We start from the raw sequence: 27619 nt of genomic DNA, 5'->3' as shown, positions 1-27619 counted from the left end.
CAGTGAGCATGTGGGTGCTGAGACCCTGCATGTGTGTGCGTGTACACACAGAGCCCTCTCTCTGCTCCTTTTCTCTGCCTCGAGGCCTGGCTGCTGTTGCTGGTCTGCAGTTGTCTCCCCTCCAGCTTTCTAGTGAGTTGTAACTCACGGTGTTGGGTCCAACGAGGAGAATGCTTTCAGAATAAAGCATCAAGCTAAAGCACAGCTCATATCTCCTGCTCAGCCTCCATTGCCAGGGGAGGTGGTGGAGGACGAGGTAGGCCAGGCATGGCTGAGGGGTTCTCTGTGGGAGTGCAGGTCCTGGTAGGGCTCAGGTTTTATTATCATATAATGGGATGACGCCTCTAGAGTTTTGAGATTAGACACTGCTGCCTGCCCCCACAAGGGTTTGAAGTTGACGGTGTTCATGCACATATGGAGGTCTGCAGGCTGTGAGTCCCTCAAGACTGGCAATGCTAGCGTCGGGTCTGTAAGGGAGGAACCTCGCCCGTGTTCTCCAGGGCTGGATTTGAATCCTGGAATGTCACACAGTTGTAGAATTTTCCCCAAGCTACAAGTGTCCCTACGTAGGAGGCTGCAATTGGGCCTCAAGTAGCTCAAGGAATGGGGTGGCTCTGGTGACCCTTCCTTTACCCTTGCCTCATCAGCCTCTGGCCCTCCCCAGGGATGTCAACACTCTCTGTGGGCAGGAGACTGTGATCCTGGAACTCCAGGCCTGCATCTGGAGTCTCTGACCCTGGGTTAGACCAAGGCCAGTGTGCAGGACCTCTGAGGCTTCTGTGACAAGTGGCCAGGAACAGCAGACACCTGCTGCCCCATCCCGGAACCCGGAGGTCCAGCAGAGGTGTGGAGGCCTTCATCGCGCCAATAATGCTGAAGTAGAGTCCTCCAGCCTCACGTTTGGCCATGTGACTATGTATTTTCTCTGTTGTCATACCTCGCTCTCCTTGTACCAGTGTCCTCCTGCCTCTTAGGGGGACAATGTCACCGGACTTGGGGCCACTCAGATAATCCATGCGATGATCCAGGATGATCCTGGCTTAGGAGCTTCAAGCATAATGACATCTGCTGAGATCCCTTTTCCGTAAGACCACATTGCCCAGCCCCAGGGGTCAAGCAAGCCTCACACATGTCTTTTGGAGGCGACCGTCCCACCTTCCTGCCCTCTTGTTCTCCCAGTACCGTTCACGGGCTCATTGGAAGTAAAAGTGTAAGATGTGATTCTCTAGCATGGCCAGAGGTAGCCTCTGGCCTCCAACCTGCGTCATGTCCAGTGGACAGTGACCGAATATGGTCATCCCCGTGTGCCGTGACCGCCACTACCTGGCATAGGCAGAACAGGGTCAGTGACTAAGTAGATTCTGGGAAACTGGAGTCCTTTCGTTTTATGTTCCGGCACATGGGATGAACTGTCTCTGAAGCATCCACGTTTAACCCTGGGATGCGCCTGTTTTCAGACCCCCTGCCCAGAACCATGAGATGGCGACTATGTGAGAATTGTACTCGGCATGACCTCTCTGCAGGTGGTGTTTTCTGGCAAGCATGGCTCTCTTCCTTCTGCCACCAAACACATTCCTGCTCAACCTTCAAACTTCCATGAGGACTGTCCCTTTAAAATGTAGTTGCTCTTGAAGTCGCCAGGAAAGATATCAGGGCAGAAAGTGGCCCCTGGTCCTGAGTGGAGGCTGAGTGGGGAGTGGACAGTGTAGGGTCTAATGGAGGAACTCGCGGGGTGACACTGAGGATTGATTTGAACTGCTGATGTCGCTACAGGCACGTGGGTCAAGGTGGGGTTCTCCTTCACCATTCCCTCCACTTCTCACAGGGGTCCAGGACTGGGATGTGGGTGGGCACTTAGGATGGCCAGTCCCCACCTCTGAATAGAGAGGGCTCCTTGACTGTGAATGTCTGAGGAGCTGGGGGAGGGAGGCTGCCTAGGTGACTCTGGCTCTGTCCCTCACCCACAAGGCCTCCTGCCCACATCATCATCTTGTCATCATCTCCACAGGTTCATCCCAGTTCTTTGTAGACATGTGGAACCTGAGTGGCCTGGCAGGGAAGGTCTCCACGGAAACAGCCGTGGTGACCAGCTTGTGGGCGGCTATACTGAGGGCCTCGCGACACCATCCAAAGGCAGTAGGCTGAGTGGAGCAAGGCTACCCAGGACTTGCTACCCGGAGGCTAGGCACCAGTGTAGACAGAAGCTGGAGATAGCAAACAGACCCCTTCCACATGCAGCCTTTGGCTCCGGGCCCTGAGGTCTTGCCAAGCAGGTGAGTGTCCCCATGTCAATCTGTGCTCTGATGCTGAGGTATTCCAGCCTAGAAGGCTTCTGAGAGCAGTGCCGTGGAGCAAGGTTTCTAGAACCTTCCACTCATTTTATAAATATGTGGCCTGTACCCATGTGTGCCAAGGGCTGTGCTGGCTGCTGGGGGAGGCACGGATAAGACGGCCCCATCTGGGCCCCTGGGGCTCAGGCTGAAATGCTCCTCAGAGACAGAGACTCCCAGACCTCTAGGACGAGCTGGGCCGTCCTCTATATCCTGGCTATTGATTCTACATCACCATAGGAAGCAGAATGGCTGGGACAGAGAAGCAGGGCTGAAGTTCTATTGCCCCCAGCTGACCCTCCACCCCTGGGGTAGAGGCCATGTCTCCTTAAACTGCAGTATCCTGAGAACTACACAGACAACCCAGGCTGGGATGGGGGTAAATGCCAGCAGGTCTCCTGCTCCCGCCTAGACAGGCAGAGGCGTTGCTTGGCCTGGCGCAGCCTGAGCTCAGAACACAGTGTTTGGTTTCCAGGGCTGCGGGCCTGGTAATGCAAATGTCGGTTCTGTTTCCAACAAACAGTCACAGTCCTCAATCTGCCTGGAGGAGCCCAGAAGCCCTGGTGAGACAGTCACCTCCACTGCTTCCCGTGAGTCAGCTGCAGGGCAGGCCCCCCCGCCCCCACTCTCGCTCATGGGTCCTATGGTCGGTCCCTGCCCGATGGGAACAGGCAGCAGAGAAAAGAACAGCACTCATTGCTGTACATAGTAGGTGCTCACTAATTGCTTCCTGTATCCTGAGTCTGTGGGCACAGCCCGTAAGGAGACCCTAGTTCCTCAGCCCCTCACCCAGGAAGCTTTCCTAGGACCTTCTGATGCCACGGTGCTCTGGGCCAGCTTCAGAAAGTGGCATTTGGAGGAGACAAGGTAGGGATTGATCTTGGATGCTCAGACCTGCTACTGAGGGTACTTGGGGGGCATCCCAGGGGTTCAACAAACAACTTCAGCCCCTTTAGGGGATTCTCTTACCCTCATCGGCTTTATTAGTTCGCGGCGTAACTAAGCAAGCTTTTTCCTGGGCCCAGTTTGAACCTGCTGAAGCTGTTGCCCAGGACAATGGCCCAGCTGAGACCGTCACTGTGCCTCGCATGCCCCATGTAACTCAGAGGTGTTCAAGAGGATGGCCAGGCCTCTCCTTGACGGTGGTCCCTCTCATGCACCTGCATAGGAAGTTCAGACTGTCCCTGGGCCTCTGCATCGGCTGCCTTTCCCCATAGTGTAGCCTCCACCTCCTGTCCCCTGTGACCTTTCCTGTCACTACTCTCAGGAGCCCACTGGTTCCTTATGATCAGGGACAGGAGCCTTATCACAGCTATCCTGTCGCCTGAGGTATTAACAACTCTCCAGTGCCATTCCTGGGGTCAAAGGGCGAGGGAGTAGCTGGAACTGTTTTAGCCCAGGAGGACAGGAGAGTGGAGTTCGCAGGTCACAGAGGGCTGCAGAGGGAGTTCCAGCCAGTGCGTCCTGCAGAGGGAGGGTGTCCTCTGTCACAGTGGTTTAGAGATATCACGCTGGGTCCTAGCTCTGGCTTGGGCCCGATAGCATAACCTTAAGTGACAATGGGGTCACCTCCTGGAGCACAGGCAATTGCATCCTGCACCCCCACTGGCCGATGTCATATCTTTAATTGGAGCCTCACACCCATCCAGAGATCCTCAGATTGTCACACGGGTAGAGGGCATGCCATCCCTGCTCTAAAATTGGGTTCTCACTCCTCAGAGTTGTGCCATCCCTGACTGGAGCCTATAGCTGCAGATTGGACTGACACACCCTCTGGGCATCAGTTTCCTCACCTAGAATGGCAAAGACTGCCCATCCCCAGGGCTCCTTTGGAGACTTAAGTGAGACCAGGGAGCTCTGGGTGGAGCAGAGCAGACATTGGGAGAAATGGATGCTGTGTGCAGGAGGCTGGAACCAGAGATGCTCCTTCCTACCCAGGCAGACTTGACTGAGTCCCTGCCTCTCTTCCCCTGAGACCCGCAGCCCACAATCCACCTTGAGGGGCAGAGACACAGATTTGACCAGGGCAGACACTGGGGCAACTTCCCTCCACTGTCCCCTCTTGGCCTGGCCATCTGGGCCCACGGGCAGGAGTGCTGAGTGGAGACAGAGATGGCTGCGTGGGCGCAGGGGCTCAGGCGCGCAGGCAGGAGGTTGCCAGGCAACAGCCACGCGCATCCGGCCCATCTCCTGCACTGAGTGGCTGGATGAGCACAGGTTCCAACCAAATGTAGGAGCTCTGCTCCTGGCTGAGCCTTGCTTTTGCTCAGGGCAGCAGGGGCAGGAGGGATTCCAGACAACTAACTCCCTTTGTTGCTCCGAGAGACCACCCTGGAGGTCGATGACTATAGTCTGGATCCTGAAATGCCCACTGCTCCCCTCGACTTCAGCTCTCGGTAGAGGGGACCGCGTTCCCAGAGCAGATGCAGTAGCTCAGAGTTGGGAGCGGAGACAGGATGGCCTGACTCCATGTATCCCACCCTCGACCTTGGTGGGGCACAGAGGCTTCTGTTGGACCCAGAATGACACCAGATGCTGATGTCTCTCTGCCTGGACCAGAGTGAAGAGAAACCCAAGTGGGGTCCATCTTATCCTGGCCTACCAAGAGTAGAGATTAGCCCTCAGCAGGCAGCCTCCTTGAAACATGTTTTGAGCTAAACTACACTATGAAGAGACTAGCGTGGAAGTGTACAGCCCCTGATCTCTGTAGGCATAAGTCTCCCCAAAGTGCACAGTGCGGATAGGGTAGCTTTGTAGATCTCCAGTCTAGGACACCTAAAGCCCAGAGCTGCTGCAGGCAGTCAGACTTGAAACCCCTGGGCTACATGAGAAATGTGGGGCTCCAAAGAGATCTGAGCATTACCTGAAATCTACGGGAAGGCAGTTGGGAATCCAGCTGGCTGGTGTAGAAGTCAAGAAGTGTGGATATCGCACGTTGAACTCATGAACCAGACTTCCAACCCTTTAAACTGAACTGTTTAGCAGGGACCCCTAGGGACTAGGCAGATGGAATGTCTGTGTACTGTCTATGATCTGTCCTCTCCAAGACAGTGGTCATTGGCCCCCTGAGATGTGTCCTGAACTAGACACCGAGCCCTTTGTGTGTGGAGCTCAGGGCCGTGGCTGTAGCCTTCACTGGGATGACCTCCACCTTTAACATACCTCACACTCTACAGGCAATGCTGGGCCTCCTTCCCCCACCCCACCCATCTGGAAGCCTAATATACTCTATGTCTTCCCCCAGTGACTCTGGCCCTCATACCATAGCAATTTAGTCTACTCCCAAACTCTCACGCCTGGCAGGCTGCTCTGCCCCCAGCTGTGGCTACCATATGCCATTGACTGAAGCCAATCACAGCTCTGTCCCCTCTGCAGTGTGCCCAGAGTAGCTCAACCAGGTCTGCGTCCCGGCTCTGCCAGCTTCAGACTCAGCACTTTGCCGAGGGACAGAAGCAGAGGGAGACGGCAGGGCTAGGGTGCGGGTAGGAGGAGCTTCCTGATGAAGCTGGCCTTGAAGGAGGTCGGTGCACCAGAACCTCCCTGTCCCTGGTACCTAGGTCTAAACCACGTTGGGTATATCTCCAGACCCCCGGCACTGGTTTTGGTCAACAAGTGCTGTTTGCCACTAGCAGTGAACATCGTGACCAGCGATTCTTCATGGCCTGCGGTCATTTCTTTCCACCTGATTGTTCAAGCTTCTTCTTTCTCATTTCTTCATCCCCATCTGTGACATTTAAATCCAATGACCCCAGGAACTACTGTGTCTTTGGGCAATGTCTAGAGTCAAGCCCCACTCCCATCCCTACATTTTTCTGCCCCAGAATTTTTTTTTATATTTATTATGTATACAATATTCTGTCTGTGTGTATGCCTGTAGGCCAGAAGAGGGCACCAGACCCCATTACAGATGGTTGTGAGCCACGATGTGGTTGCTGGGGATTGAACTTGGGACCTTTGGAAGAGCAGGCAATGTTCTTAACCTCTGAGCCGTCTCTCCAGCCCCCTCTGCCCCAGAAATTTGAACATAGTGCCTGCCTAGTAGGATTTGTAGAACTTCCAGAAGCTTTGTCTAGATACACAGACTGGGCCCTGCTTAGAAACCAGGGTTCTAGAGGGGCAAGATCCTCCTGGAGAACCAGTTCACAGCAAGGAGGGGTCTCAGAAAGACTTGGCTGTCCCTGGAGGAAGCCACCACTCTGTTGAAGTCTGAGCCATGGGCCTGGTGTGGAGGGACACTCTTTATCATCACTAAACCTCAGGATCAGGGTAACTTTTGGGGATATCGTGTTTTATTAGCCGCCCCTTCTGTTGGAAGAGTCTCAGATGTGGCTACAGTTGATGGTGGTCCCTTAGTGAGGCTCGGGGATGTCGTCTCTCCTGCCAAGGATCCTGGCTGAGAACCCCCAGATCAACTAGCCAATCCGAGTTAATAGGAGACAAAGAGGCATGGATGCACAGATTCACACCCAAGGAGCTAGGTTGTCCTCTTTACTATACATACAGTGAAGGTAAAAATCGGATAAAATGTCTGTGCTGACCTATGACCCTGCAGAACTCCTAGACTGGATCGGTATCTATCCATAGAGTGGTGGTCCCTGTTTGCCTCTGAGCCCAAGGCCTATGTCTAGGACTCTACCTATTCTGCAACCAGAGTCAGTGCTTCCAAATGCCTGGCGCCCTTTAGCTATGCCTCGAGCCCTGTGGTCGCATAAACTATTCTTCTTGAGCATGCCCCTCCCTGCTATGGCTTGTCACCTCCCGCTCCTGTGCCAGGTCCCACAGCCTCAACCCTGGGCCTGTGTGTTCCCAATCCCAGCGACTGTTGCCTTTCAGAACCTCTTTTGCTGACCACCAAGCCTGGAGTATTCTGTGCCTGGCTGTGGGTTCAGACCGTGGTGACTGTGGAGGGAGCTGGCCTGGCAGCTGCCTCACTGAACTTTGACCTTCCCTATGCAATTATCCCACAGCAAACCCCATTAGGTCTTTCACGCACCGTAGAGGAGTTTAAAAATAATCCATCACAGATCCTGTTGGCTGGAGTTCAAGGCAGGTGCTATGTACTCAGTGGAGAATCAGCCTTCTGTCATGTGAATGGCTCACCTTTAGTGAAGACTGGGGAGTTGTCCAAGGTGGAGGCAGTGACCTTCCCCGAGAGAGTGGGAGATAGATTCTTCCCTTCAAGGGTCCCCTGGGAAACTCCTGTGCATTCTAGGGCCCAGGAGACTACAGAAAGAGCCTTCTGTGTGCTCCTGACCTGTGGAAGGGTCTCGCTGTTCACAGTTTTACCATCACATCCATTCTTTCTCTGTATGTATGTGTGAGTTTATGTGTTTGTGCATGCAATCATGTGTGCACATGTATACACATATGTGGAAGCCAGAGATCAATATCTGGTGTCTTTTCTGGTCACTCTCCATCTCATCCTGGGACAGAGTTTCTCATTGGATATAGGATTCATCAAGTAAGCTAGTCTGGGGAAGCCCCAGGGATCCTCCTGGCTCTGTTTCTCTGGAACTGGGATTATAGGTACATGCCACTATGCCCGGGTTTGTAAGTTGGAAGTCTATTCTTTCAGATACCAGGACGGCAACTCCTGCTTGCTTCTGGATCCTATTTGCTTGGGTACTTTTCTCCACCCATTCACAAACAGGTCGTGCCTGTCTGTAAATCTAAGACAGCGCTCCAGAAATATGGATTTTGGGTTTTTTTTAATATTTTTAATATTCATTTATTTATTATAGACACACTATTCTGTTTGCATATATGTCTGTAGGCCAGAAGAGGACACCAGACCTTATTACAGATGGTTGTGAGCCACCATGTGGTTGCTGGGAATCGAACTCGGGTCCTTTGGAAGAGCACGCAATGCTCTTAACCACTGATTTTGTTTCTTAATCCATTTAGTTAGCCAGTCTTTGGATTGGAGAGTTGAGAGCAAGTTGAAGTTACTATGAAGTGATATGTGTTAACTATAGTCATTTTGTTATTATTGTTGTTGTTTGCTGTTTGTGCTCTTAGCTGTGCTTTGTATTTCATTAATTATAGTTTCTTCTTGGAGGGGGGGGGTCTCTAGAGTCTCCTGGATGTACTTATTCTTCTCTTTGGTTCAAAGTGTTGTTTAGCTTAGTATTCTTTTTAGCATTTTGCTGTTGGTGGATATGATTTTGTTGTTGTTTTGTTTTGTTTTTCAAGATGGGGTTTCTTTGTAGCTTTGGAACCTATCCTGGAACTAGTGCTTATAGACCTGACTGGCCTTGAACTCACAGAGATCCGCCTGCCTCTGCCTCTACTTCCCGAGTGCTGGGATTAAAGGTGTGTGCCACACCACCTGGTGGTGAATATGACAGTTTTGGTGGGTACAGCAGTCTAGGCTGGCAGCCATGTCTTTTAGAACTTGGAAAGCATCATTCAGGGCTCTTCTGGATTTCAGAATTTCCATCGACAAACCAGCTGTTACCCTGATGGGCTTTCCTTTATTATCTGTCTTATATTTTTTTCTTTTGCAACTTTCAGTGTTTTTCTTTGCTCTGTACATTTAGCGTTTTAAATATAAGACTCGTCTAGGTTAGGCGGTTCAGTGTGCTTTTTTTCTTTTCTTTTTTATTTAGTTTTTCAAGTCATAGTTTCTCTGTCAGAGTTTCTATTTAGTGTTTTGAGTCAGGGTAGCCCTGGCTGTCCAAGAACTCACTCTGTAGATCAGGCTGACCTCAGACTCAGAGATCTTCCTGCCTCTGCCTCCCAAGTGCTGCAATTAAAGGCATGAACCACCACCATCTCCTGGCACTCGAGTGCTTCTTGAATCTGTGCGGGTGTGTCTTTTTACATTTGGGGAAGTTATATTGTTAAAGATCTGATATGTGCTGTTGTACTGGGATTCTCTTCCCTCATCTATGCCTATCATAGGTTTGGTCTTTTGAAAGGTGTTCCTTTCCTATGCTTTTTTTTCTTTGTCTTTGCTTACTTGGTTAGAGCCTCTGCTTTTTTATCTGAGGCCTGTTTCTATCTTCTCTTTGACTCCTTCTGCTTGTCAGGCTTCCCCCTGAGTTTCCTAATTGGGATGTCTTCGCTTCCATCTTCATCTCTCCTGTGTTCTCTCCGGTGTTTTCATTTCTTTATTGAATTCAGTTTTCAAATCCTGAATTATCTTTGTCATTTCCTTCAGCTGGGTGTTTGTATTTTCTTAAACAATGCTGACGTGTTTTTATTATCCTCAAAGTTCAATGAAGTGTTTGTGTCGTCTTTAAATTCTTTGAATTCTGATGAAGCCTATGCTTGTTCTTTTAAACTCTGTGTCCTGGGCTCAGCTAGGTAGTTCTCCCTAGAATATGCCCTATAGGAGTCGGGGTTTGATGAGAGATATGCTGTCTCGGCCATTCAGGCTGCTTTCGTTCTTCCACTTTCACCTTGTCACTGACTTCTTTTCTTAGCTGTGTCTGGTATGAGAATCTGTCCCGCCTTTGACTGGGCCAGGAGCTGCATGACCAGAGCTGGTGGACAAGTTGTATAATTGGACCAAACAAAAATGGCTCCCAAACCATGGGTCTGGAGCATGAGCTGTGGGTGTAGAGATGCATGGCCAAGCTTTATATGAATGACTGATCTCAAGTCCTCATGTTTGTGCGGGAAATACTTTATTGACCGAGCCATCTTCCCAGCCCTCACATCCATGCTTTGGTTGACTCAATGCACTTTCCCCCTTTCCTAGGTCATTGGATTCTGCAGTGGGTGGCCAGGATCTCAGCTCCTTGCCACTTACAGCTGTATTGGAGGAGTAGGAAGTTGGGGATAAGGATTTGAGTCCCGGCAGGGTGAGGGGTGGGTGCTGTTAGTCAGATTCCGGTGTTAAAGAAGGTGCTTATATCCTTGACAAACCTCGGGCCTCCAGGGCTGGTGGAGAGGGACACCAAGGCAGGGGAGACCCACAGGTAGATGTGGACCGCATGAGAAGGTACGCCAACACATGGAATCTTGGGTAGTCTGGGCAGACGGGGTAGCTCTCATTGGTAGTTTCAGTCTTTGGCAATGGGGGACCTGGATTGACCCTCCCAGCGACCCCCCAGGCCTGGTAAACAGTTTCTCACTGAGATACAGAGGTGAATAGTCTTTTGTCTTAGAACCAGGCCACATTCCCAGAATGCATTATGGCCTTCTATGTCCCCTTTCTGGCCAGTATTTGGGCCGAGAGAGAGAGGAAGCCTCTTTTACTTTATTGAAAGAACATCGCAAGCCATTTCCAGTTAGCACTCTTGTCTTACCTGTGCAGCAGGTAAGCATCCAGGCCTCCTGATTCTATCCCCCATACCCCTTCCCCTGCCATGCCATACCCCTAGCCCACCAGCTGCCCAATGGACTCACTAAGCCCCAGCCCATCCGAGGTAGGACATGTGTCAGTTGGGAGCCAGCAGGGAGCCCCCAGGACCACAGTGGCAGGGAAGATCTTCCCCGGTTAGCACAGGAGAGTGCATCCTGAAGGGCCCTGCCACACTCCAGTGTCACGCTTTAGTTTCCAGAGCCATGGAGAATATGGAGAATCAACGGCTGTTTTTTGTAAGCCACCACATCTGTGGGGCTGGCCTAGAATGTCTCTAGGAACTGGTGTGCCACCTCATGATGAACTAGAATATAGGGTGGGAGTTGGAAGTGAGGGGAGACCCAGGGACAGGCAGGATGACATAGGAGGGCCAGAGGTGGAGGAGTGGGCAGGACCCATCTCCCAGAGGAATCCTGGGCAGGTCTCTGCAGGTGGAGAGTAGAGGGTTATGGCTTCCAAGATGGGTGCAGCGAAGGGATCAGAATGGCCAAGGAAGGGACCAGTAGATACAAGGTAGACTGGAGCATGGGGCACGGGAGACTAGGGAAGAGCAGATTTGGGGTGACCTTGAGGCAGTAGTACCCCAAGGGAGCAGCCCCTGTGCATCTGGCCAAGGCACAGTGTATTCCCGGCCAAGGCTGACTCCCGGAGCACCCTTGCTGCTGCTCACAAAAGCTCCACTTACAATAATGCACAGTGCATTAGCGCCAGGGAGGGGTTTGCTGCCAGCCCGCCCTGGCGTCTTTACAGCCCTTTGTGTCGGCTGCCGCTGGGCTATTTCAGGCCTGATCAGGGGCCTCCAGGGGCAGGCCTTGTTAATGGGGAGCAACCAAGGCCACACCTCCGTGACTCTGTGGTAGCTCCACCCTAGCCCTGCCCTGGTGGTGAGAGGCCCTCCCTGCCCTGACTTGCTGTTTGTGAGGCCATATCTGCATTTCACCACTGTGTACAGCAGCCTCCCTGCCCTTGTGAGGGTAGATGTTAGCCTGGTCCGTAGTCAATGGCTGGAGGATGTGTCAGGTAGAAAGTGAGCTTCTGCATGGATCTGGGGTTTGGACAGTTCACTGCTGCCATTCATTTTGATGCCCCGTGAATATCTAGTACTTGCTGAGACACCACACAGTCTGAGAGTTGGCTATAACCAGTCATTGGTGCAAGCGACAGGTAGACTTTACAGAGCTTTGTGGGACTGCTGTCTCTGTCCTATGCTATCACCTACTAAGGGCTCATGGGCTGAAGGCTCTGTTCTTCCCCACTACTTAGGAAGGTCTACCCCCTTCCTTGCTTTAAGTTTAGACCTTAGGGACAACACAGTCTCCTAGTGGCTCTTCAACCTCTGCAGGTGGATGTAGCCACGGGCACCTAGAGACACCAACTGCATGAGCTGGCCTTGTTGGGCATAGAAGAGCCAACAGCTGCACGGCCCTGGCCTTGGCTCTGTCACCCTCCTTTCCAGCCTTCAAAGAACTCAAGGTACAGGCTGGGGCCTCCCTTATGTCTCTCACCAACTCATGTGGCCTTTTGCATGTTCTTGGACATCTGGACGCCCATCTCTTCCTCGTCTTCTTCCAGGGCTATTCCCGCTTTACCAGGACCTTGCTGTCTGAAAGGAACATCAATGCATTGGAGCTAAGTTGACATTTGAGACCCATCAGTATAGACATGAAGTCTGAAAGATTGCAGAGGGAAGATGTGAATGAGCTCAGAGGCAGTAGGGAAGAAGGAAGCCCCTCTCCCCCAGCTCAGGAAGATGGGATGGCCACCTGACATTCCCTGGGCATTTCCTAGGGTCCTGCTTGGGACTAGGTGGTTGACTGGTAGGAGCACGTGGCCAGGACCTAGCTCTTGGTCCGGTCCCTGTCCCCTCCCCCCCCAGCCGTGCTGACTCCTGCAGCCTGTGTCTCCTTCAGCTGCAGCCCCCGCAGATCCTGAAACTCCCAGTGGACTCCTGCCACTGGGCGGCCAGAACGCTACTACCCTCGTTTATTGTGTAACATACACAGCTGTGAACAGGGCCGTGTGCACAGCCATGTTTAAATCTGTGTGAGCACGTTCAAGGTTGCATTCAGGGCAGTGTATGGATTCAGGGCTATCTGCACGGCTATGTGGTTGTGTACTGTGGTGTGAAAAGCTTTCTGGTTCTCTTCTTGGCCTTGCTAATCCCCTGACCGGCTCCTAAATGATAATGTTGTGCTCTACGCACCTCTTTAAAGCAGCCAAGGAATGTGTGGAAGGAAAATAGTTAGTTCTGCCCTGTGACTAACACCCCGCTTCAGTCCCCCTCAACCCAGACTTTAGGGTGCATCTTGTGCCGCTCTGTGACAGCTCTGGCTTGGGATCTAGTGAGCAAAAGTGGAGTTGCTTGTGAGATGCCCCCCCTCCCCATCATTGGGCATGGAGTTCCTTCCTGTGCTCTGTTCCTTCACTTCAGGCCTATGCTAAAGAGGTGATGGGGTAGGCTCTGCAGCCAGCCCTCAGGAGAGCCCCAGGACAGCATCTTCAAGCCGTGGCTTCATCCAGAGAGTACAAAGTGACAAGAGCCACCTGAGCAGGGAGGAGGTTGTGAGACCAGGGACTCAGGCTGGCTCCATGGGAAGGAAGGGGCACAGGAGAAACGGCTCCTGCGCGGAGGTCAAGGCCGGAAGATGTCTGAAGGCAGGCATGGAAACGAGGTGGTGGGGATGTAAATGGGGACTGGGTGGTCTAGAGAGCTTGGCCAGGAGAACAGAGTTTGGTCTAGGGGCCTGCTATCTCCTTCTGCCCTTAATGTTGGTTTGCTCCCTTCTGGTGGGGATTTGAACTTTTGAGTGCTCCTGGTCCCATCAGCTAAGTGGCTCTAGGCCGTAGCCACAGCTCCCAAGAGGATCTTTGGGGGCACAGCATGTGAATCTAGTAGACTCTCTTCATGTCTATTTTCAGCGGCTCTTTGAACTAAGTGATGGGTGGAGCCCAGACCCTCTTGTCTATTTCTGTCCCTGGGCGGTGGGCACAAAAGTGCTGGGCTAGGCTCCTGGATCAACATTATCCATGGGCCCGACCACTCCCAAATGCATTTGGCAAGGATCCTTGGGTGTCCTGACTTCAAGGCAGCACTGTGCCCTTCCCCTGCCATCTTCTCATAGGGCAGAACGGGGGGGGGGAGGAAGAGGGGGAGGGAAGGCCAGGGCAATGGGAAGAGGCCAGAACAGTAGAGAGAGCCCCACCATCCCAGCCCGTGCTCAGTGCCTGCCCTCCAAACGACCCTCAGGCCCTTATCTCTCACCAGCACAGCCCTAATCTACTCTGCTGTGGCAGCATCTTTTGGAAGATGTGGGGCCTCTTAACATCACTGGGACTGAGAGCTCCCAGTGCTGCCCCATCCCCCTCAGCTGAGATGATCAAGGTCACAGGGCCGCTGTCACTGCTGGAACCGGAGGCATGCCCAGCTAGTGTAGTGGCCACTGAAGCCTGCTGGGTAGAAGCATTGGGCTGGCTGACCAGAGGCCTGGATTGGGGTGTCCCTAAAAACTAATACCATGATAATGGAGGGGGCCAGAGAGAATGTGTTCCCCTCTTGTTCTCTCTACTAGGTCCAGGGATAGAAGCGTGCCCCACTTTTTCACCGTTTTCCAAGGACCCCAATCACTATCTTGTCTAGCTCTGGGAGGTAGGGAATAGTGGGAGACTCTGGGATCAGACAAGCCCCTAGGGTCATCTGGTGAGGAGATAGCGTAGAAGTGTGGGTGATTGATCCAATGCCCTCCGACCCAAGCAGATAGGGGTTTTGCAGGCTCCTTCCTGGAGACCATATGGCTGGGCTAACCACCCGGTATCAGCCTTAGGCTGTCTTCCCTTTGGTGGTCACATTCCACCAACAGTGTCTGTCTTGGAAAGGTGCCATGAGCCCCCCAAAGCCTTCCTGACTGGGCCAGCCCCTCAGCACTGGTAACACTGGCCAGCTATGCTGACAAGCTCTGTGTCTCAAAGCCCTAGGATGGCCCAGGTTCCTGAGGACCTGTGAACTAAGCAAGGTCCAGATGATCTTGCATGGTCTCCAGATAGGAGTATGACCACTCTGGCCCCCCGGTCAATGCAGAGATTCTTTACTTTGTGTATCGCTGATCCGTCATGGCTGGTAGGTCTGCTGGGAGGTTTTCAAAGGCTCTGCCAACTTGTTCTGGATCAGAGCCATTGCGTGTGTGTGTGTGTGTGTGTGTGTGTGTGTGCACATATGTGATCATGCACTCTCATGTGTGAGGGGGATGATGGTCCTTGAGCAAAGGTTTTACCCAGCTGCTGAAGGCAATGCTTTTTTCCTGCCCAAACCAGACCCCTCAACCCACATGGGTCTACTGTGCTGAGTGGACTCAGATGTGGTGCTGGTGCCCTTGTGGGACTTTTTAGCATCCTGAGATGTCTCTCTACCTGAAAGTCTGCCCTCTATACCCAGCTTCACAGTGCATATGGCCTAGAACCTCTGTCTAAGGTACTACAGGGATGTCCAGGCCCCCTCACCTCAGAGCCCTGAAGAGGAAATGGGCCCTGAAGAAACCAACAAGAATCCGTAGGACAGCAGCCGGCTGTCCTCCCTCTGCAAAGGGACTTTCCTTGGGGACCACAGATGGGCAGACACCAGAAGAAAGTCCCTTCCAGCTGTCCCTATGCTCCCTGCCTACCTGTCACCCCACCAGCAGGAGTGACCAAGTGACGGGGTTCCTATTCTGAGACTCGGGGATGTGAGAGTGGGGTGTGGGCTTTTGACTTACAGCCCTGGGGAGGGATGGTGGGGCCAGAGGTGGACACTTCCATGGTAATTAGGCCCAACATCTGGCTGACCTCTGGCTACATCTCTCCCCTCATCTATTGCTCAGCTGAAGAACTCAGGTTCAGGAGGTCACAGAGGTTGGACCGCTCTGCATGAAGAACATAACAGAGTGAGTCAGAGTTTACCGACATCTCAGGAAGCCACAGTTCCCAGGATGCGTCTTCCCTTGCTAGATCCCAGCTGCTCTGTGCTTTAGCCTTCCACCCCGTGATAAAGGGTAAGGAGACTGCGCTGTTGGGAGCTTGTCGAGCACCCCACTATCTAGCTGTGGAGTTTCTTTTTGGGGTGTGGGGACTATGATGCCTATCTCTCTCCCTGGGGCAAGCACTTGAACACCATAGCTACACTTTGGGGTGCCTGGGAGTATGACCACAGAGCTCCTATGTAAGCTAACGGTGCTACCTCCCTGAGCCTCGCTTCCCACGTTCAGGTGGGGGAGGGAAGGGAAGCAGAAAGTCTAGTGGCCTCTGTGTGGTTCCTGCTGAAGCTGCCCTTTCCACTGACCTCTGAGCCTGCAAGGTCAGGGAGGGTCAGCTGGGGTGATTGCCCACCCGCCAGGACTCAGCTCAGCAGCCTCCAGCGAGTTAGTCCACCCCAGCTCTGCCCAGACAGTCTCAGAATCTCTGCTAAATCCTCTATTTAATTTTCTTCTCAGGGAATTGTAGGAGGTTTTGCAGATAAAGCTGAGCTGATAAAGTAGGGATTTGGCTGTTCTCAAAGGCAGTAGGCCCTGGGCACTGTCTCATGGGCCCATCGGGTATGAGGCCGCTACACCTGTAGGGATATGTTTCCCCTGCCTCCCCAGCACAGGAAGTTCCTGGTGAGGGTGCGTGAGGGGGACCCCTGGTCATTAGATCTAGGCTTCTGTATATCCTATAGGCTCCTCAGACTGAATGAGCAGTTGGGGCCAGTCAGGATAATGCTCTGTCCCCAGGAATCCCCGCTGGCCTACAGGGAACCCCAAAACCCCTTTTTGATGGAGACCAGGACCGTTCCTCTCTGGAACCCCTTCTTCCTTTCAATATGGGAGCATTTTCCTGGCCGTCCACCCTCTGCCCCGCTCCCACAGCTGACTCCAGTCCAGGCCTCCTGTTGGCTTTGAAACCTCAGTCTCTCCTAGGTGTCAGCTTTGACCGTATCCCTTCTGTCCCTAGCTGGTTTCTCTACCACACCCTGGCAAGTAGTTGCCTGGGTCCCCGCAGGCTCAGTCCCTGCAGGAAGCTCAGCGGGAAACCCTACTCCCTGCGTGCCTTTCACCATACATGTGTCTCTGTGTATTTCAGATGTGTGTCTGATTCTCAGATACCCTGTGTCCTTGGAGAGGAATCCTCACTGTGGCTCTATTTGCCCTTCTGTTAAGTGCAGGTTCCTATCTGCTTTTTCTGATGTGTCTCTGGGGCAAAGCTTGCTGCAAATGGTTGTTCCCTGTCCTTTTGAACCTCCTTCCTTGATTTAGAGTCATTTCCTATGGCTGGATTTCAAAGCCTAGCATGGCTCAGCGGCCCAGCGGTACCTGTGAATCTTCCGTATAGAGCTGGATGCCCCGCTGAGATACTCATGAGAGACCGTGTGGGCTCTCCCCAGCCATGTCCATACTGGGTTTCCACGATTTGATGTTTTCTTTTCTTTGGAAAGTGTGTTGGCACTTGTTCAGGTTGGTGTTTCATTTTGTTTCCTGAGACAAAAGATTTCTCTGTAGCCCTGACTGTCATGGGACTCACTCTGTAGACCAGGTTGGCCTCGAACTCAGAGATCCACCTGCCTCTGCTACCCGAGTGCTGAAATTAAAGGCGTGCGCCACCACTGCCTGCCCTAGGTTATTTTTAAGGTGTGGAAAGGTGTAACTCAAAGCGCCTCGCTGAAGTGCCATGTTTTGTTTTGTTGGGACTGGGGACAGAACTCAGGTCTTTGTCCATGCTGGACAACAGCTCTGCCAGCTACACTTTGTCTCTTTTGTTTCTTTTCACTTTGAGACAAGGTTTTCCTGAATTGCCCAGGTTAGACTTGAACTTGTGATCTTCATGCCTTATCCTTCCCAGTAGCTGGAATTCTAGGCAAGTGCCATCAGACCTGGCAAGAGTTTCTTTTCTATGTTTTCAAGGATATGCATGATCCTGGAGATTTATGTAAATATGGTGTATGCATGTGGGTGTGCATGCTTGTGTGTGCATACACGTGTGGGTGTGCATGCTTGTGTGTGCATACGTGTGGGTGTGCATGCTTGTGTGTGCATACACATGTGGGTGTGTATACACGTGTGGGTGTGCATACACGTGTGGGTGTGCATACACGTGTGGGTGTGCATGCTTGTGTGTGCATACACATTTGGGTGTGCATGCTTGTGTGTACATACACATTTGGGTGTGCATGCTTGTGTATGCATACACGTGTGGGTGTGTATACACGTGTGGGTGTGCATACACGTGTGGGTGTGCATACACGTGTGGGTGTGCATGCTTGTGTATGCATACACATTTGGGTGTATATGCTTGTGTGTGCATACACGTGTGGGTGTGTATGATTGTGTGTGCATACACTTGTGGGTGTGTATGATTGTGTGTGCATACACGTGTGGGTGTGCATACACGGGTGGGTGTGCATGCTTGTGTGTGCATACACATGTATGTGGAGGCTAGTATTGACTTGATAACTTTTTAAATCACTTTTTCACTTGTTTTTTGAAACAGGGTCTCTAAAGCTCACTGATTGACTGAACTAGCCATCCAGCAAGGTCCAGGAATCTTCCTGTCTCCTGTCTTCCCAGCTCTGGGTTTAGGGGTGTGTGCTACTATACCCAGCTCCTTATAAGAATGCTGGGGACCCGACTCAGGTTCTTAGGCTTTACTGACTGAGCCATCTCCCCAGGCCAACTTTTGGTCCTAAAGCAATGGTTCTCAACACGTGGGTTGTGACCCCTTTGTGTGTACGGGTCACATATCAGAATATCAGACATTTACATTATGATTCATAACTGTAGCAAAATTACAGTTATGAAGTAACAACGAGAATAATTTTCTGTTTTCTGCTTGGGAAAACAGGCGAGAGTCTCTCCTGACCTCCTGGTCCTGCCTTGCCAATGGAGAGGCTCAATCCCAGTGCCAGGCTGCTGGCCTCAGCCCTTAGCGTCTTGTCCATTCCACATCCTTTTGCTCTGTCTCTAGGGCAGTGTTTCTCAACCTTCTTTTTTTCTTTTTGTTTTGGTATTTTTTTTTTCAAGACAGGGTTTTTCTGTGTATGTAACATCTCTGGCTGTCCTGGAACTTACTATGTAGACCAGGCTGGCCTCAAATTCACAGAAATCTACCCGCCTCTGCCTCTGGGATTAAAGGTGTGAGACACAACCGCCTGGCCAGTTTTTCACCTTCTTAGTGCTGTGACCCTTTAATACAGTTCCTCATGTTGTGACCGCCCCAGCTATAAAACTTTTTCTTCACTACTTCATAACTCTAACTTTGCTACTGTTATGAATCATAATGGAAATATCTGATGTGCAGGATATCTGATTCCCCAAAGGGTTTGCGACCCTCAGATTGAGAACCACTGCCTTGATGTTTCTGAAGGGAAACAGGTCTTTCACCGTGGCCCAGGGGGTCAACAGGGGAAGGGTCCACCCCCAATATCCTGCACATCTCTTTCATACCGTTGTTTAAACTTGGACGTGAGGACTCTTCTTCCCGGAAGTCCTTGGCCACCTCCTCCTGCTTGTTTGTTGCCTGCATAGGGCAGACATCTGCTGACTGCAGCCCTGGCTCGGGAATGCCAGGGAGCTTTGGATCCTCCTGTAATTAAAATGTCCCACTGGCCTGGGAGATGGTACTGTGCTACCCACTGCTCCTGCAGCTGGGGCTGTCCAGTCAGGATGGCTCCTTGGGCTGTCAGCCCAGGCAGAAACAAGTGGGGATGCTGGCCAGGGTACATAGGGTGGCGGTGTAGCAGTCTCTCCTTTGCTGGCCCTAACATGTCAGTGTGATCTTGGGTCCATCTCAGCCTGGGACATGCAGGCTGTGCTTGTCATGGGTAGAGGCTGTGAGACTATAGGGGTTCCCTCCATTAGAACCTTGCAGGCTGGGGGTAAATCTGAGGGAATGCCCTCTGGCCAGCCTTAAAAAAGGGGGTCCCCTGCTGACCCAGTTCAGTCCACTTTTGGCGTCTAGAGCTTGTAAAGCAATCTGTACAAAGGACATCTGCACTCTTGGTCAGTTCCGTGTCACAGAACTGTCCTCTGTTTCCCAGGCATCCCTGTGTGGAGGGGCCTGGACCCTGGGGGCACGGGCAGAGTGTCCATGAAATTGGCACTTCCGGGAAAGAGAATCCTGCAGCTGGGATGAGGGAACTTTCCCAAGTGTTCCCATTACCAGTGCAATTTGGAAAGAGGTCCAACATCAGAGAGGACCCCTGCACCGACTCAGTACAATTCTGTACCCCCCACCATTGTGTCCGCACATCCCATTCCATGTGCCCACTGTGCCTGCGTGCTCCCCATGTAGCCCTAGCTTTGAGTGTAGTTGTGACTGCCTTGTAAGTCCCATGGAGGTTTGTGGAATAACTGGTATTCCTCCCCGCACAGGGGGGAGTCTGGGAGAGGCTACTCACTGACACCTCCATGGCATAAATACCTCTTACCCTGGATTGACAAAGCTCAACCAAGATCTGCTTTGGAGACTCTCCTGACCTGGGGGAGACTACACTGAGACCTGGCCTTCATTTTCTTGGGGGTCCAATGGGTGTACCCCACCTGCTGTGCCCCAGCGCTTGACTCCTGAAGCTGAAGATCATGTGATTCCTGAGCGGAGGCTATGTTTCGTCCTTAGCGGTCCCTGGGTTCACACATCAGGGATGAGCCTAAGGAGAAGCCATGGCCGTGCTCTGGGTGTCCCCGAGTCACGGAGGAGATAGATGGAGGGTCACCTTGGCTTCCGAAGGCTCTTGGTCTCCAGCTCTTGAGGGACAACTCCTTGTGCTTGGTCTGGTTCTGAATTCTCAGGGCTTCTGACCCACACATGTATGGAATGCCTACGGTCCATTCTGGATAGATGCCAGGATCCACCATCAGAAGATGGTCAGGCCAGCGTGGAGTGAGGGCCAGATACTAGGGGGTGAGCACCAGGGAAGGTGCCAGAAATGCATGGCCTGGGCAGAAGCCTGGGGTGGAGCCAAGCTTGTGTGTTAAGCAGAGACCCTGAGGTTCTTTAGACTGGAAATGGGGGACAAGACAATGGCGAGGGAAGAGGCTGTTGGCTGTAGATCCTATGTTGGCTAAGGGTGTGGATTTCTTTCAGAGAGAACCCATTACGTGGGTGCCTCTGGGGAAGTCCCGGTGGGGGAGAACTCAGGCCAGAACAGTCGGGAAAACAGGTGGCTTGCAATTCTGCAGTCAATGTCGCCCTCTATTGGTCACATTGGATATTGACTTAGACTAGGGTTTCTTATGCCGGAGCTGGATAGCCGTTTCCTATCCATCCAACTAGCGCCCTGGGGACGACTGCCCAGAAAGAACCCTTCTGCAGATCAGGACATTGGACTCCAGATACATCCAGTGGGTGAAACCCCTTCAAGGACACTGGCTCCCATCCACAGGAGGCCCTGGGTGTGAGTTTAGCTATGGGATGCAGGAGGAAGAGGAGGGCCTGGCCCTGCCTTGGGAGCAGATGGGGTCAGGCTCCCTATGGATACATCCATGGATTCAGCTCCCAAAGTGAGCCCTGGAGGCTAAGATAGAGTGGGCATTTGGTTCCCTGGACCTGCATGAGTAGTTAGGACCACATGAAAAATGGGGCCAACTTGTGGGATCGTGGGGTAACTTGGGTACCAGGAGTGTTGGAGTTAAGAGCAGGAAGAGGAGCCACTTCTAGGGCTGAGGAGTCTGTCCATGTTCTCATTGCCCCTCATACCTTCCCCTCCCCCAGCTCAGCTCATTCACCCTAAAGGGGACTTTAAGTAGGCAGAGCCTCCTCCACCCTGATGCAGCAGAGAAAACCCACCTCAGGACCAGGCTGTGGAGGCAGCCCCAGGAAAGAACTGAGAAGCCAGGAGGAGGACAGGATGTCAGGGGTTTGGGACCCTTCACTACTCCACTCTGGGGTCCAGGGATGGCCCCAGGGTCCTCTGGTAAATATGAATCCTGAGTTTCTGCTGCTTGGGTCACAGCAGGGTGAACAGGGGTGAGTTGGGGGCCTGCCTGGCTCCTTCGTAAGTGCACGTATGTAAGTGCACACGCGTGTGAGTACTCGTATGCATGTGGAGTCCAGAGGACAGCCTTAGGTGATATTTTTCAGGCATCATCCACCTTGGTTTGTTGTTTATTTTTGTTCTGTTATTGTTGTTGTTTTGGATATTTTTTTTGCTTTGTTTGAGACAGGATCTCACTATGTAGCCCTGGCCTGGCTAGAACTCACTATGTACATTGGTCTCAAACTCACAGAGATCCACCTGCCTATGCCTCCTGAGTGCTGGGATGAAAAGTATTTGTCATGGGCTGAAGGGATAATTCAGAGGTTAAGAGCCCTGGCAGCTCTTCCAGAGGTCCTGAGTTAATTCTCAGCAATCTCATGGTGGCTCACAACCATCTACTGTGAGATCTTGCGCCCTCTTCTGGCCTGCAGGCATACATGCAGGCAAAACACTGTATATATAATAAATAAATCCTTTTTTAAAAAGTGTTTGCCATGATGACTGGTCAGTCTTATTTTCTGAGACAAGGTCTTTCACTGGCCCAGAACTCATCAAATATAGTTGAGCCAGCTGTCCAGTGAACTCCGTAGATTAACCTGTCTCTGCCTTCCCCATGCTGGGCTTACAAACACGTGCCACAACACCCAATCCCTTCTGTGTTCTGGGAATCAAATTCAAGTTCCTGTAAGGCAAATACTTTTATCTATTTAAGCTATCTCTTCAGCCCTTGGCCCTTTAAGAAGACAGTTCTGCTCCGCCCCTTGAGTGACCCTGTTGCCCAGCAACAGGAGGCAGTTGGTGTATACAATGTTCTTGAGGCAACCAGAAGCTTTGTTCGGGACAGAGTGACCAGTACTGCCCCACTGATCGTGCCTGGACGACCGCCCAGTGACCCTCCCTTCATTCTGCCCCCCTTCCTGCTCAGCCAGGCAGTGGGCACCATGGCACAAACGGACGTGCTCCTGACTAAGGAGCCAGCCCCACAGTCAATCCAGGCCTGTGAGCTGCCGCACAAAGAGTATGAAGTGGCCTGCAATACTGGTGCCTACACATCCTCGGGTCTGGCCACCGCTGGCTTTCGCACAGCCAAATACTTAATGGACGAGTGGTTTCAGAACTCTTACGCCCGCTACCACCAGGCCTTTGCAGACCGGGACAACTCTGAGCGGCAGCGGCATGAGAGCCGGCAGCTGGCAGCCGAGACTGAGGCGCTGGCTCAGCGCACACAGCAGGACTCCACGCGAAAGGTGGGAGAGCGCCTGGAGGACATGCATTGCTGGAAGTCAGAGCTGCAGCGGGAGATAGACGAGCTGTCTGCCGAGACTGAGCTGATGCGGGCCCAGAAACGGCGGCTAGAGCGCGCCTTGGACGCCACTGCCGTACCCTTCTCCATTGCCACCGACAACCTACAGTGCCGAGAACGCCGCCAGCATCCAGACCTTGTGCGGGACTACGTGGAAGTGGAGCTGCTGAAGGTGCAGCTTAGGCCTAGAGTGGGAGGCAGGCTCTGGCACTCATACAGGATGGATAATCGCAGGGCCTCAGGGTTCAGTGCTATGCCCCTCTGCCCATGCGGGACCCCCTGGTCCTTCAGACAGGAGGATTTTTACCACATGGAGTCCCTGACTTCCAAATAACTATCTCTCTTGTGGGATCCCCTCCGGCCCCCAAGATTTCAAAGACAGTAACTCTGACCCTGAGTGGTTTTTGTGTGTTTGTTTTGTTTTGTTTTTTTTTTTAGCCATAGGCTCCCCCTGTACCAGCATGCTCCTTAGTGCGGTATTTGCTCTCTAGGCAGAAAGCCACAGCAGTCAGTGCTGCAAGTCTAGAGGGGGTGGAGGGGATGTGGAGGGCCACGGCATCTGCTCTTTCTGTCCAGAGTCTCCGAGCCTCAGCTTCACAGATCCCATATACACTTAGAATGCCAGCATCTGGGAGACTGAGGAAGGAGGTCACAAGTTCCAGTCTGGACTACATGGAAAGACTCTGCAACAAAATGAAACAAAACAAAACATTCCATTCCTCCTTCCATTAGACACCCTTCCCCCCAAACCAAGCATAGCTTGCTTTGGGAAACCTTGTACTAAGATTTAGGGGGCCACTCAGTCTGGATGCTGCACAACCCTGAACCCCTCAGAGCTGGAGCCTCCTGTGGTGGTCTTAAGCCTGTGGGTGATGGTGAGAGACGGGGAAATAAGCAGCCATGCTGGGACCCCAGGGAACCCCGGTTACATCCCAAGCCTTGACCACCGCTGCGTATCTGAAGTATTGTCAGTGTGCAGAGATGGGCGGCTCACTGAGGACACAGGGCAGTGGAGAGCATGGCCTCTGTGGACTTGCACTTGAAGTTCCTGAGACCCAGAAAATGTTGGGGTTAAAGGAAACCTAGAGCTCCCTTCCTGTCCTTGGGCAGTGGGCAGCAGACAGAGGGCATCTGCTTTCCTATGTGCTTGGGGTCCTCAGGGGTAGGTGGTCTGGGTCCTGGGATAAGGCTGATGCCCCTCAGTATACTGTTGGAGTGTTGAAGATGACCCCAGAGCCTGGACAACTGTCACGGGTTATCCAACAGCCAAAAGACACCCGCTAGAGCAAACACTCACTTACTTGCCCAACCTCCTCCCCTCAATAATCCTAGCATGGAAGGGCTGGGATCAGACCTCCTTTTCTGGTGGGGGGGAGAACTAAGGCAAAAGTCAATGGAGGCGAGGTCCATGCCTTGGCTCCTGCTGGGTCCCTCCCCACGAGGAAGGGCAGGGCTCTGCTACTCTGAAGGACTGTCTCCTATCCAGGAAACTGAGCTGATCAGGAACATCCAGGAGCTCCTGAAGAGGACTATCTCACAAGCCGTGGGCCAGATACGGTGGGTCACAGCAGCCCCAAAGCGACAACCCTGACCCCCACCCCAAGGTTGGTCAGAGGTGGGGGGGAGGCAGGACAGCTAGGACAGTGACTGTCTCAAAGGGGTCAGAAGGCTTTTGGATCATAGCCAGGGATGCAGGCACTGCTCAGCAGGGCATAGACAACTATCTCCACTTCTGTTCTGGAACCTGGGCCCTGCTGGCCATAGAAGGAAGCCTGAGCTGGAACTGGAGCCCCCGGAAGCTGGAATGGGGCCTGCTTCCCCGGGGTTCCCTGGCACATAATGGGGTCCTGCATCCCCTCCTTCCCACTAGGCTGAACTGGGAATACAAGGAGACCTGTGAGATGGACTGGTCGAACAAAGTAGAGGCCTACAACATTGACGAGACCTGCTCTCGCTACAACAATGAGAGCACCCAGGTGCAGTTCTACCCGCATTCCAGCAAGTTCGAGGAGAGGTAGGTTCCTAGGCATCCCCGTTTGCCCCGTCACCTTCTTGACTCTACTTCCAAAATCTGAGAAAGGACTCTTGCCCCCGCGGACCTGGACCAGTTCCCTGGGGAATCTCTGTCTGCAGCTGGTGTGAGAAAAAAGAGAAACCCCTTACCCAGGTGCCTGGCTCCCACAGTTCACACTGGGTTGATGCCTGCTCCAACCCCTGGATCCCCGTGGGTGGCTGGACTGCGTTTCTGCTCGCGGCCAGCAGAGGGCAAGCAACCGCCACTAGAGGCCCGGGAGAACCTAGGGTTGTCTGTGTGATAAAGGGGATCGCAGTGCTGGAGTCTCTGCGTGGCTACAACCCGACCAGGTCGCACCTCCACTTTCAGTGCCTCCACTCCCGAGACATGGGCCAAGTTTACTCAGGATAATCTGCTTCGAGCCGAACGCGAGCGGCTAGCTTCGGTTAACCTGCGGAAGTTAATTGACTGCATCCTGCGGGATACGGCCGAGGACCTGCGGCTGCAGTGCGATGCAGTGAACGTGGCTTTCTCACGCCGCTGCGAAGAGCTGGACGACGCCCGCCACAAACTGCAGCACCATCTGCAAAAGGTGGGACGGCAGGGCACGCCCACCTCTGGACACGCCCACCTGTCTGACCGCACCCAGGACACGCCTACCAACAAGCCCATCCCATGCTTAGGGCATACCCACTCACATTTTCACATTTGAGCTAATCCCACTCCCCCCCACACACACACACACGTAACGCACACCTGCCCCGCTCGAGCTACGCCCTTTCCTTATCAATTCCCTTAACCACGTGGTTGCTGAGACGAGGGTTGATATCTCAGTCATGACCTGGCTTCTAGGTCCCCTCTGCTTCCCACCCAAAAGCAGAGATCCACATACCTCTGTAGGCTCCTTGAGCTGAGGTAAAAGCAGATTTATATTTGGGAGTGGCCTGATGGTACAGCCACTCCGGGAGGCTGACCCGTAGGAGCTGCCAGCTATGGGGTTTGGGAGGGGCATGGTATGCCCGTGGGGTCCTGCTCTGGGCTCTCATTGTGGCCTATCCTAACTCAAAGCCCCAACTTTCTTGACCCGGGTTGGAGGACAAACAGACTGGCCTGACTCATAGGACCCTCTGAAGGTTTTCTCCAGGGTTGCTCTCAGTGCCTCCAGTCAGAGCTGGAGATGAAGGAGCCAGTAGTCTGGCCCTCCTCACGTGCTGGGCTGGGTAGGCAGGTGCCCTGATTGCTCCAGACTTGAGCTGGCCCCAGGCTCACACACTGCCCTGTGCAGACGCTGAGGGAGATCACCGACCAGGAGCACCAGGTGGCAGCCCTGAAGCAGGCCATCAAGGACAAGGAGGCTCCTCTGCGCGTGGCCCAGACCCGCCTGTACCAGCGGTCACACCGGCCCAACGTGGAGCTGTGCCGGGATGCCGCGCAGTTCAGGTACCCTGGAGCGATCCCGGGCAGCGAGGGTCATCCTTGAACCCCTTTAGGCCTCTCCCACAGGACCACTCCACATATGAGCAGACATGAGACTGGGGGTGGGGAGTGGACCCTGGAGAGGGTTGCATGTCAGGAACAACGCAAGGTCCCGTGCCACTCTGGGATGCCTAACCCTCCTGGAAGGACCCTAGAGTCTGGCAACCCAGATTCCTGGGGCCAAAGGGCAGAGAGGCGAGGCAGGGCCACCAACCACCCTTGTACCTCTGATGGAGTTCTGTGTTTCATGTATCTCCCACAGGCATGGTGGGTTACTTTCCTCATCTAGCCAGTGCCAGGATGCCCTCTTAAGCATAAGTGTCTGTCTTCTTCCTTCATTGACTGTAATTTTATTTTAGAAATCAAGGTTTCGAGGGTGGTTCCTGCCTGCAAACATCATTAGCACCTGTTCAGGCTGTTGTTGCTTATTTCCACAATCCTTGCTTATTTTCGCCACAAGGGGGCAGTATTTCAAGACTCCCTCTAACTGCTGCGCAGCTAGGGAGGCCCCTTGGCGCTGGAAATAAGGGCCAGTCTTGATTTCATGCCAGGTTTACAGTGATCTCGCAACACTGTAGCCACTTTGGTGGGGTTTCTGTAAGTCTTTTGGGGTCCTCTGTAGTAGCATCATTGCCCCTTCTCTCCAGTAACTCACCATTCCCTTCCCTGAAGGTTGATGAGTGAGGTGGAGGAGCTAACCATGTCCCTCAACTCGCTGAAGGAGAAGCTTCAGGACGCAGAGCAGGCACTGCGGAACCTGGAGGACACACGCATGAGCCTGGAGAAGGACATTGCCGTCAAGACCAACAGCCTCTTCATCGACCGCCAAAAGTGTATGGCCCACCGCAGCCGCTACCCGAGTGTCCTACAGCTGGCCGGCTACCAGTGACTGGGGCTGGCACCTGGTCACATGATCTCATCCAAATAAAGAGCACCTTAGTTTCCCACCCACAGTGTGGCGTAGCATGAAGAGACAGGCGACCGTCCACTTGGACAGGCATTTCAGAACTTATGTGCAGACAGGCTTTGTCCATGAGCCCATCGTCCTCCATACCTCAGGGGAAACCATCTATCCAGATGAAGCCAGGTACTCCCCCTCATTCCCATTTAGAGCCCCACCAAACCTGGTTTCTCCTATCTTCACCAGTTTGAGGGTCTTGGGTATCTGTTGGGGACATTGCATAGCTTCCTTTCCCTTTAACCCCAGGCC

General features: G+C 52.9%; 1 protein-coding gene across 3 annotated transcripts in view; it reads left to right on the top strand.

Moving 5' to 3' along the window:
* Tekt4 (tektin 4) overlaps positions 1 to 27349 on the top strand; it is a 46065-nt gene extending 18716 nt beyond the window's left edge. The window contains exons 1-6 of one of the 3 annotated variants that reach the window (XM_075941488.1): positions 22483 to 23091; positions 24406 to 24476; positions 24790 to 24933; positions 25303 to 25525; positions 26219 to 26373; positions 27082 to 27349. In XM_075941488.1, coding sequence (XP_075797603.1) covers positions 22558 to 23091; positions 24406 to 24476; positions 24790 to 24933; positions 25303 to 25525; positions 26219 to 26373; positions 27082 to 27298 — 1344 coding nt within the window. In that variant the 5' untranslated portion in view covers positions 22483 to 22557 and the 3' untranslated portion in view covers positions 27299 to 27349. Of the gene's footprint in view, positions 1 to 22482; positions 23092 to 24405; positions 24477 to 24789; positions 24934 to 25302; positions 25526 to 26218; positions 26374 to 27081 lie in introns of those variants that run through there. The other 2 variants (XM_075941489.1, XM_075941490.1) reach the window with 2 other exon arrangements.
* The last annotated feature ends 270 nt before the right edge of the window (positions 27350 to 27619 follow it).

The sequence above is a fragment of the Microtus pennsylvanicus genome, chromosome 11, assembly GCF_037038515.1.
Source record: "Microtus pennsylvanicus isolate mMicPen1 chromosome 11, mMicPen1.hap1, whole genome shotgun sequence".
In the NCBI taxonomy this organism is placed as follows: Eukaryota; Metazoa; Chordata; class Mammalia; order Rodentia; family Cricetidae; genus Microtus; species Microtus pennsylvanicus.
This window is presented reverse-complemented; position numbering and strand designations above follow the sequence as displayed.